General features: G+C 37.5%; 1 protein-coding gene across 1 annotated transcript; it reads right to left on the bottom strand.

Annotated features, from left to right (window-relative positions):
* Positions 1-8,928: 8,928 nt before the first annotated feature.
* LOC104601130 (putative receptor protein kinase ZmPK1) lies at positions 8,929-11,847 on the bottom strand. The gene has a single exon (XM_010264345.3). The coding sequence runs from the start codon at positions 11,635-11,637 to the stop codon at positions 9,178-9,180; it is 2,460 nt and encodes an 819-aa protein (XP_010262647.1). The 5' UTR covers positions 11,638-11,847; the 3' UTR covers positions 8,929-9,177.
* Between the last annotated feature and the right edge of the window lie 249 nt (positions 11,848-12,096).

Here is a 12,096-nt window from a genome sequence, read left to right as displayed (position 1 = left end):
AACCGACCAGGTTAGTTTTGCTTAACACAAAGTTGGTTTCGGTTTCAATTTCAAGTAACCCGATCAGGTTAGATTGGTTGGAAAAATCTCAATAAACCAACCCAACCCGACCCGTAAACAGCCCTAATAGCCCATGCCTTAGTTTATCACCTAAGTGATATCGCCTGCTTCTTACGCCATCACTAGCTTGTACTAGATATAGATACAAAACTAGCGGCTCCAATTCTTGACAAACAGGAGGTAGCCCTCACAGCTCGGATCTGTTGTGTATGTCTTGCTACATAATTAATTATTACAAGTGAATACGTAGATTTCATGTTCAAAACATTGAAGTTTTCACTCCTGATTGGTTACATAGCAAGTCATACACCAAGGGGGCCTTTGTTTTTTGGATTTTGAGAGGGGAAAATTAGTCAAATCTTTTTTCTTTTTTAAGATTTATGTGGGGAATAGGAAAAGTTGTCCATCTCCCAAGTAGGAGGGTAAATTATTTTTCCACCCCCGAGGAAAGTTGTCAGCACTTAGATGGCACAAAAATGCCCCTTTTGATAATGAAATCTTTATGGCTAAAATGGTCATTATTTTATTTATCTGAGAAATAAAAGAACATGGATAAATACACTTATCCAAGTAAATGTTTTTTAGGAAACACTTACCCGGGTAAATAACTTAATGAAAAGCAAACCCAGGTAAAAGTGAGATTCAATCCTAAGTCTCCCCCCACCTAGCTAGTTGGTTGGCACTTTCATATCAATTTTTCTTTTAACTAAGGTTGCATTTGGTATAAAACATGTTCTGGGTTGATTAATATAAAATTATTTGAGGCTATTATGATTGAAATAGGCATATCTTAAAAATGCATGTGTGAGAGCCTATTTCTAGAAATTCTTGCTCAGGGGCTAAGTCTAATCATTGTAGCTTAAATAGCGCACACATGTCTCACCAATTTATATGGATCAACCCAAAATGAGTTTTCTTGTTGGCCTATCTTGGCTCATCACATAATTTTAAAAACATCGATATTACCCCTGCTAAAATGCTCATAAATTAATACTAGTATCGCTCATGGCACAGCATATAGAGTATGCAGGGAAGGAAAAGAGAGGAGGTTTAACTTCTTCTCAATGAATTGGATGTACAGCATTTTAATATGTTAACATGAGCTTTTTTTTGGCAAAAAAAAAATTAAGATGGCAAACATCAATTACGTATTTATAATTGACATTTACTATTTTCATGATTAAAATAACTGAATATCTACATTTGTTTTGTCAATTTGGACCATCCAATTATTGCACCCTAAAAGGCAAAACTAAGGAGAAAGTAAGAAACAGGGAAATGGGCACAAAGAAACGATTCAAACAAAGTCGAACGATGAGCTTCCTTCTCTTTCGAGCAATGTCATCCTTCAGTCGGGTCCTTTTCAGCTTGATCGACCTTGTATGTATTAGAAATCATTAGCTTTCTTCTCTTTCGGGTATTGCATAGAGGCAATTACACGGGGCACCCTCCAATATGAGGTCTGGGGAGGGACAAATATATACAGCTTTACCCGTTGCATACATAGAGTGGCTGTTTCCAAGATTTAAGTCCTAGTCACTTGGGTTATAATGGAGCATTTTTGGCTGTTTCCAAGATTTAAGTCCTAGTTACAAAAATGAGTTTCGAGTATTGTTTATAAAATTTTTGGCTCTAACAGTTCTTGAAATTTATAAAAAAAAATCAATTTTATCTGAAAGAATTTAAAAAGCCATTTTTGCCCTTGAATTATGATGGAAAGGCCATTTTAAGGCAAAAACAGACAACATTAAAGATGTCATTGAAAATTATTTAAACAATGAATAAAATAATAGAAACATACTTATGTTACATTGATTAAGCTTGAAAACACCACTTTTGACCCTAAAGTTTAAAAAAAAAAAACATTAGATGTTAAAAAAAAAATCTATTAGTTAAAAAGTGGATTTTGGCTCTGACAACCCTTGAATTTTTCAAAAAAAAAAAAAAAAAAACACTTTAGAACTCAAAAAACTAAAAGGGGCCATTTTAACCCTTGAATTATAATGGAAAGGTCTTTTAAGATAAAAACAAACAACGTTAAAGATGCCATTGACAGATTTATTAGACAAAGTATAAACTAATAAAAACATTTTTATGTAGCACTACTCAGGTTTGAAGGCCACTTTTGACCCCTAAAGTTTGAAAAAGCCCATTTTAATAAAATTAGGAAAGTAACCTGCTTCAGGATATATGATGGTACAAAGTTAATTAAGTAAACTAAATAAATTATACTAATTAAAATAATTAAGGAAATTAACCATTTATGTAAATTAAGCAACTGAACAAGTATATTAAATTAATTGGAGAAATTAAGTGAATTAAGTAATATCTAAATAAATAAATTAAGCCAATTAAGCAAAACTTTAAAAATTAACCCAAAAATGGAATCACGTTGGCCACTAGATTTTAAGTCAACCATTCAATCTTCCAATTTGAACGGATCAACCTATGACAATTGAAAAATATTAAAAGATAAAAAATAATTGAAATAAAAAACTTCCTAAAAATAGTTGTTGAAGTCAAACGGATTGATAGTTACCACTAGGCCAATCAACAAGTCATTGAAGGGGTGGCAATTGGGCGGATTGGGTTGGGTTTGGTTTGGGTTGAGTTTCAAACCAATCCATCTAACCCGCCAACTCATTAATGACCCAGTTATATAAAATTAAATGGGTTGGGTTCAACCCAAACCCGCTTTAACCCAATCCAACCCGCCCAAACCCATTAATCTTATTTTTATAGACTTAAAAAATAAACTCTCTCTCTTTTAACAAATAAGTTGGTTGTAGCTTGGTTGTTATTGTAGTTATTATTTACACAAGTGGTGAAGGTTCAAATCGCATTACATGCATGTTATTTTTACACAAGCGGCTAAGCCATCTAATTATGTTCGGATTCCGGGTTTGACCAAACCACTTAGGTTCAAACCGATCAAACCAACTTAAACCACTTAAATTCAAGGGTGGTTGAACCGTTTAGATCTGAATCAATCGGGGTCAGACCGGATCGAACCGGTTCAGTCAATGGTGGATTGACTTGGACCAAACCATATCAGGTTTGTGCATTGGTTTGGGACTAGACCGGCTGACCTGAACCGGGTCAATGTAGCTAAATCGGGTCAGCCCGGATTCGTTTCGGGTCGCGTGGATATTGGTCATATGGACTGTCCAGATCGGGCAAAACACGCAGAGGTCGAAGCATCCCGCCCAAAACCGTTTCGAATTCGGGTCGACCCGGATCGAGTTGTGCCAGGTCAGGTTGGTGTGTGTGTGTGTGAATATTGGTTGGACCGGACGGCCCAACTCGGACAGAGCAAGCGGCACCGAACCATCCTACCCAGGGTCTATTACGGATTCGGGTCGACCCATATCAGTATATGTTGGATCGGGTCGGGCCGCATTGAACTGGTCCGAACTTGGGTCAAATTGATTTGGATTTATGTTGGGTGAAGTGTATTGATTCAATACAAAACTAAATTTAGTCAATTATTAATAGAAAATTAATGCATTAATTATAAATTATTTAATTCAAATGAAGAAAATTAAAAAAAAAAACTAAGGAATTAATACTTATGTCTATAATGGTTAATCCAATGGTTATCCACAACCCAACCCAACCCAACCCATTTAAATGGGTGGGTCGGGCGATGGGTTGATCACACAACCCGCCATGTAAATGAGCAGGTTGGGTTAAAAATTGCCACCCTTATCATTAGCCAATTCAACAGCTTTTGGGCAAAAAGTAGTTTGGGGTAGAAACGGAGCTAGTCTCTTGACCAGCTTTCGAGTCGGGAGGTCCAACCATCCACTTCAATGACGATTTCAAAATCGAAAGTGGTTCAACCATTCGGATCAACGATTTGCTGATTAAGTCTTTTTTTTTTTTAAATTCTAGGCCAAGTATAAAATAGAAATAGATAGTTAACCAGTTCTTAGGTCAAACAATTCAATCGTATAGATTAATGATGATTTTAAAACAATGCAATTAAGTGAATTGATTAAATAAATTAAGCTAAGTAAATAGAGCAATTAAAGAAACTAAGTTAATTAAACTAATAAGTAAATTAAGTGAATTAACTATTTAATCAAGCCATTTAAGTTAAAATAAGTAAATAGAGTAATTAAGTTAAATAAAATAATAAATTACACTAATTAAGAAAATTAATAAATTAAAACAACTATGTAAATTAAACAATTGATTAAATCAATTAAGTAAACTAAGTTATTATTAATTAAGTAAATTAAGATAAGTAAATAAAGTAATTAAAGAAATTAAGTAAATTAGTTTAATTAAGCAAATTGAGTTACTAAGTTAACTATATTAATTTAGTAAATTAATTAAGTTACTATTAGTTAAGTTAATTTAGTGTTAAAGTAATAATTTACTCTTCTTGATTAAGTCAATTAAGTTAATCCTTTTCTTCTTCTATGGTGGATGGTTTCCTTCTCTCTCGTGCATGTAGGCTATCAATCTGAAGCAAGGGCAGAACTAGTTAAAGGTGATTTGGAGAATTATATGCAATACCTGTTTCTACCCTGTTTTCTGTTCAGGGCAAAAGTATTTTCCTCATCCCCATTTAAGATCGGGGAAAACCCATCCAATTCGGGACAGGGCAGAATGAGGCTCCAGTTTTATGGGAAAAGTTGCCATCTCTAGGCAAAGCCAAGTAAATTGGTGGGGGTCCTTGCCCCCCACCCAAACTTTTTTGTTAAAACCATTATTTATATGGTTAGCAAATGGAGGCAGGATCAAATGTAATAAAGTGGGACCTCCTCCCGCAAAAAAAAATGTAAAGTATCATTTTCTCTAACCAACTCCCAAAATTTTAAAAATAACTTTATTTTTTCTTTATAAAAATCTGTAAACCTTCTCATTCTATTTTTCTCTAAACGCTACCTCTTCTACTCCCAATCTCACTCTTTTTTTTTGGCTTGGCTCCCCAGACCACATTAAACCTTTGTGCTTTTTTTCTTTGTTCTTTCTTCTTTCTATGTCCTTGCTTTACTATTTTTCTTTGCTGCTGTTTGACAGGGGGAATTATTTCGTCCTTGAACAAAAGAGGCTTTCGTTAGGGGTGTTAGTTGGACTGGATTTGATCCAATCCGATCCAGTCCAATGTGAGTCCATTATAAATGGACCAGGTTCAATCCAATTCAATGAATGTTTTGGACCAATTTGAATCGATCCAATTCAATGTCTGGACCATCCAGTCTGTTCAAATCCGGTCCATTGATACATGTATTCTTATGTTATATCAATGGACCAGATATTGGCTTAATCCAACCCAATCCAATATGAATTTGTTACGAACGGACCAGGTCATCCTATCCAAAATAATAAATATTTTGAACTGGATTGGTCCATCCAATCCGTCCAAATTGATTTTAGACTGGACTGGGTCCAATCCAAAACCGGTCCATTGACACCCTTAGCTTTCTTAAAGTAAACTATTAGTCCACACATCTTTTCATTCCATCATATCGATCAGATTAATGTATAATGGGCAAGATGGCTCCTCTCACTTTACTATCTAGTAAAATACAAGCAAATAGAAATCAAAATTGGAGATAGGAGTGGACCGGAGTTTTATATATAATCCTAAGAACTTAAATCTCTATAATCCCCACCTCAGTGCCTCACCACCCTTCAATGCAAATTGAGTCGCCACAGATGCATTTCAGCTCAGTTACAACGAACCAAACAGGTAAGGACAACCCTGTTTCAGTTCAGTTGTTATGAATGAGTTTCAGGGAGAAGATGATCTCAATAGAGTGTGTTTTACTTGTGAGATAATGGGGTTTACCATGTTTGATTCGCTGAAGATGAGAAAGACAACCCCACTTTGGTTCCACTTCCACTAGGGGAGATTGAGTTTTAGAGGAGGTTTTAACGGAAGAGAGGGAATATGAATCTTTTACTGTGGTTCCTTTGAATTTAGACAGGATAGATGAGAAAGACAACCCAATAGAATGTTTGTGTCTTTTGATCAAAGAGGGAAGAACAACTCGTGGTTTTGGGAGGAAGGTCAAAATGCATGAATCTTTCCCTCCTCTTTGTAAGTGTTTTGTCTTTTATGCCCTTTGTCTTTTGTGTTATTTCTTATTGTGCTTTGTGCATTTATGGAATTGTTCTTAGCTGCTGTTTTCCTAGCCTCTTGTAGCATGTGAAATACTTTGCCTCACATTGCTTGGAAAAGGATGTAATGTTCATCTAATAATTTTTTTTTCTCTTTTATCAATAAGGACCCATTCAAGGAAGATACATTATATATTGTTTTCACATCCTTCTAGGGGGTGAAGGGGTGCATCAAGCCAAGCTGGAGTCAAGGCGTGGATGTGAGTGTATAAGCTTGCCACACCATATCCTTTTACTTCTTTACCATTTTAAATAATTTTAAATTAAATTTCTTTAGCTAAACAGTTCTATTTATTTTCCATTCTTCCTTGTGTCTCTGCAAACAGATGCTTGATACTCTATTTTATGAGAGAATATCACTCTCTTGGGCTGTTTTGCCCGTCCATTTGGGCGTCTATAATCTCTTTATGAATAGAGGGTTAAACAACCTGATGAGACAATTCTTTGCCCTATTCCGAATATAGTTTCTTCTTTTGTTCTCTCAATCTCAATGTAAACAATTTAAATAGGACAGATGACTAAATGCACATCTAAAAGTCTATGGGCTATTTGATCTTAAAAATTAAACCGCAAGTAAATACAGTTTTAAAGTAATTTCGCAAATTGCACTGGCTTCATCTTTGTCATACTAATAAGTTCCATATTTCTACATTTACTAAGGCATTGACGACATATGAGTAACCATACACATAAGAAAGCCTTATTTTCTATCAAATCAACCAGCTTAAAAATAAAAGGAATAAGAATCCCCACATAATTACATAGGCGGGCTTTATTATTCACTGTTTAAGAATTTACTCCCCCTTTATAAAGTAATGAAAATGAATTCATTAGGAGGAGATTGAGCTTGTCTTTTATGCAAAATGTGAGCTTCTATGAGTTTTCCTTGTATATGTCTGTGAAATCAATGATAATGTTTCATGTCAATAATAAAATACACGGAACCTGCACATTTTACATTCTACAGTGAGATCCATGAATTTATTACTGATGTGAAATATTATTATTGGTTCAACAGACAGTTAAACAGCCATTGCATTCAACTAATCTGAACTATCTTACAAAATGGCATCATGGGCACACATTTAAGTTCATGAAAACAATGCATGAATCACCACTACGCTTCATCTCGGGAAGGAGGTTTAACATGTGGGGTAGCCGTATTTGTGCCATATCCATACCATCCCCTTGCCAAATATCTCAGGTGTGTCTTTGGCCAAGTAGTTGTCTGCTTTGTTCCCCTTTTAGGCTATGTTTGGTTTGAGGGAAAATGTAGGGAAAAGAAGGGAAAGGTAAGGAAATCTATACAAGATTTGTAAAGGTGTCCCTATCTTTCCCTTCCTTTCACTACTTTTTCTTTCAAACCAAACATAGCCTTAAGGTGCCTCCTCCTGTAGATAGCATTGGCTACAATTGTGTTAAGCACATTCAGGTCATATGATCCAATGCCACTAACACCTGGGTTGTCAGGCTTAACATTGGCCCCCGAGGTCATAAGACTTGTCCTGCCACTTAGTGACTTTTTATTTGAATTAGAATAGATGATTGTCAAGGGTGCAAGTCGGACAAGCTGGGCAAAATTTTAGTTCAATCCAGGCCCAACACCAAAAATTGGGCCTAAAGCCTGAGCTCAAGGTCAAGCCCAAACTATCCAATTCGAACTCAGTCACTTGGGTTAAGATTGATCCTGGGCCAGGCAATTATGTCTCTATATATATACATATATACATTTATATAATTAGGCAAAATTCGGATTGGGATAAGACCAGAAAAAAGCCCAAATTTTTAGACCCAACCAAAAATTCAAATCCAATCCATATAAAATTACGAGCTGGAACAATCTCCTAGAATGAAAATTTCATTCCAGCCGATTCTGACTTCTATCTGAATCTAATAGGCAGGAGAATAGACCATTCCAATTCCAGGGGGTTTCAATTTCAATTCTATCAGCAAACCAAACAGTTCTACACTTTACCCACTTAAGCCCAATAAAAAGGAAACTTACAATAACCGGCAATATTAATACAATCATACATCTTCATTCTTGTTCCCGATTTTTCAACAGGATTGGTCATTTAAGATTACTTAACTTTGGAATTAGTGTATTTAAGACAAAATTATGGTGTTTAGGCTCAGTTTGGTAGAAATACAAATATAAATATGTACTGTGCACATACATACAAAATAATATAAAATATAAGATTTTGCATTTTATAAATTTGTATTTGTACTCCTTCCAAACTGAGCCTTAGAGTATTATAGTTATGCTACACATGAAAAATATTGGGCTTTTAAAATGTGTCTTGATGTATATACATGATACATGCATATGTACACAACCCAACCTTTTTCGAGTGAAATTTGGAATAACTCAAACCTTGTTGCACCGATATGATGATGGTATTCCTAAAGAACCATAACTTTGTTTTTTATATATTCAGATACGTGCATATATACAAACTAACCTGATGTCATTACCTTGAAGTTTAAGTTAGGTTTAGCGTTAATGATAGGATTTAACAGTTTAGGTTGGGATAGGGTTGACTTCAATTCTACAACCCTGGGTTAGGATTAGAGTTAATGAATAAATGACAGGATCCCACAACTCAAGTTGGGTTAGGGTTGACTTCAAGTCTAGCTTCAACCCGATATATCTAATCTAGTCCAACTTGCATCTCTTGTCTAAGTTTAATAGAATTCTGAACAAGAATTGTTAAATGAAAGCAAAACGTGTAAGAGAGAATATTGATGAGAATTGTGATAAAGCAGCAATTGGAATAATAAATAGAGTCAAAAAGTGCGCACAGCGCACATAATAAAAACTGCAAAGGGGGGGGGGGGGGGGGGGGATGAGTTAAGACTGCTAACGGGTTCCGGAAGTCCGTTGCCTTATAAGATTCGGAATCCAATTATATATCTTAAATTTGGATGTTGGAAATTGCATTTGATTAATAATCGGATGTGATTATTAATGGAGCGTCTTCAGTCTTCGCATTCACATTGTAATAGAGCTTGGACCACCTCATCCATGGTTGGCCTTTTGCTTCTATCCTCCTCCACGCAAGAGATACCTATTTCAATCATTTTCGCTGCTTGTTGCTTGTTGAACTGCCCTTTCAATTCCGGATCCACCATATCCTCAACCCATGAGTCGTCATCGTCATCGCACTCATCAATCTTATTCCTCCCCACCCAAACGAATCTCATCAAATCAGCCTCCTCCTCCCCATCCACCATCACCCAGTCTGAAAGTCGACTGCCCTTTACAATTTCTAGAAGTACAACTCCATAACCATAAACATCAACTTTTGCAGTGATGGGAACGTTTAGAAACCATTCTGGAGCCATGTACCCCTTTGTTCCTCGGATTCTAGAGAACTGGAAACCAGATCCACCCCTTTGAGACAACTTTGCCAGTCCAAAGTCAGCTATTTTAGGTTCAAAATTGTTATCCAAGAGTATATTTTCAGGCTTCACATCACAGTGAATAACCCACTCCAGACACTCATGGTGAAGGTAAGCCAAACCCTTGGCTGTCCCTAAAGCAATTCTAAACCTCTCCTTCCAATTCAGTAAACGAGCTCCTCTATTGCTATTGCTATTGCTATCGCTGGCATTAGAAAAGAGGTGCTTGTTCAGTGACTCATTCTCTACGTACTCATACACCAATAGCCTGTGGGTTCCTTCAGAACAGAACCCCCACATTTTCACTAGGTTCATGTGGTTGACTCTCCCAAACATGCTTACTTCAGCCCAGAACTCTTCTTCTCCTTGAATTACGTCTCCCAGTTTCTTTACTGCTACCACTCTGTCATCCTTCAAAACTCCCTTGTAAACAGTCCCGGAGCCTCCCCTCCCCAACTCTTCCTTAAACACCTCGGTTGCCTTCTTCAGCTCAGCATAAGTGAACTTCCTAAATTGACTGGATATTGCGCGGTATCCGTCCTCCATCGACTTTGACACTCCATCTCCTCTTCTGTAAAGGCCCCACCAACCTGACGCAAGGAAGAGAGCTTCAATAATACCGATTGCATAAACAAAATCGTAGAAATAAGCCCATCTCGTCCTTCTGTTGTTTGTATTGTACATCCGGGAGAAACCCACCACCTGAATTAATGCATCAGCCTTGTTAGATCCACAATCGGGATCAGATGTTATGAGAGTGGGAGTTGCTGCCTTTGCTGATGTTAGATTCAAACTCCTCGGCAGTTTCAAATATGCACTGCCTGGGAAATCTGAAGCGCTATGCCCATTAAAAAGCGCACTTTTTGTATAACAGGTTCCTTCTCCGGTTAACCTATAAACAAAAGCCTCACAGGAGCAGTTCTCCAAGCAGAGTTTCATGCAATGTTCTAGCGACGACGATGGATTATAATCAAGATCAAATCCCCAGAAATCTGTATGTGGCACCTCCACGAATCCGTATTGCTGGGTTTGGTCGCATGTCCGGTTAAACTTGGGCTTGCAACCTTTGTTCCAATCAGACGGGTCAACTATCTCATAACCTGGCGGACATGAACACTTGGGTTTTGGTGTATAAGTACAGACACCGTTCCTACCACACAGCCCATGGACATCGCACGGTCGTGGGAGAGCTTCCCATGTCACCGTCCATGACCTGGTTGACTCATCCAAGCTGTAGAGTCTAAGATTACCATCATAATCCAACGTTAATCGCCTTTTAATCCCAGAACCCATATCAGAGGCAAAAAAGCTGGCTCTATCGCTTGATAGAAAAGCACCCATGTCGTCAAGTAGCGCAATTCTGCTACTGTTGTAATTTGTTCTACCATTCGTGAATACATCAAAATCAGGGTTAGGCCAATATAGGCTAGAAATCTCAGGCCCATCATACGTTAACCTCAAAACGTTGTCGTTGTCGAAATAGAAAGTAAAATAACCCGAAGCATGAGTTCCAATGGCCATTGCAGAGACCATTTTGGTGTGTCTGGTGAGGGGCTGTGAAGGGAGAAGGGTATCAGTAGGAGAGTCAAAGCTTTGCCAAAGAATATTACCAGATGGGTCCTTCAAAACCAGGTTCCCCGTGTTCAAGAGCTCAGCTTTGTCCACCATGGTGCCGGTGGTGTTGGTGGACCAGATAATTGAACCATCGACGTCGGTAAGGACCATGGTGGCATCTCGACGGAGTGAAACTCTGGAGCCTCGGCCGTTCACTGGATGGTCTCGGTTGGCCGTCCACACCACCATCCTTTCTGCGGACTTGGCGAACCAGATTGAGAAACTGTAGGCGTTTGTGCCGACTTGATAAAATCCACAGGCAAAGGTTTCGTCTGGGGAGGTGAGAAGGTCCGAGCCATAATCTTCAACTAACAGAGAAGATCCTTTGTACATGAAATCTTTCTTCGTTACTGAAGAGGCAAGAGAAGAGTATGACAAGATCAGAAAGAAAACAATTGAAACGATGGCAGGAGGAAATCTCATGATTGAACCTCCAGAAAAAAAGTTCAGAAGTTGTCACGGTTTTCGGTTTTAGGAGACGAATTAAGCTGGTGCCTGGTGCAACTATCGATCGGTCCCCTATAATGGGCCTCTTCTGCATATATTGGCAATTAAAGGCATGGAGTCGTTGTTACGGGTCACAATCTCAATCACTATGTCAAACAAAAGTCGCACAGCTTGTGTACATATATGATAAGAATTGTCCCTTGAATTAAGGGATATTCTTCTAGTTTGACAGTTCATGCCAATACTCCCTCTCACGTTGGCGCTTATAAATCTTGGATGCCCAACTTGTCAAGTTAGTTGTAGAAGTTTTTATTGGATACAACTTTTGTAAGTATATCTGTCAGGTGGTCTTCAGACTTGACAAAAGGAAATCGAATGATCTTATCTTCAATATTTTGTTTGATGAAATGTCGGTCCACCTCCACATGCTTTGTT

The sequence above is a fragment of the Nelumbo nucifera genome, chromosome 2 (assembly GCF_055504915.1).
Source record: "Nelumbo nucifera cultivar China Antique chromosome 2, China Antique-T2T, whole genome shotgun sequence".
Classification (NCBI taxonomy): Eukaryota; Viridiplantae; Streptophyta; class Magnoliopsida; order Proteales; family Nelumbonaceae; genus Nelumbo; species Nelumbo nucifera.
Note: the sequence above shows the minus strand (reverse complement) of the source record. Positions and strands in the feature narration are given on the sequence as shown.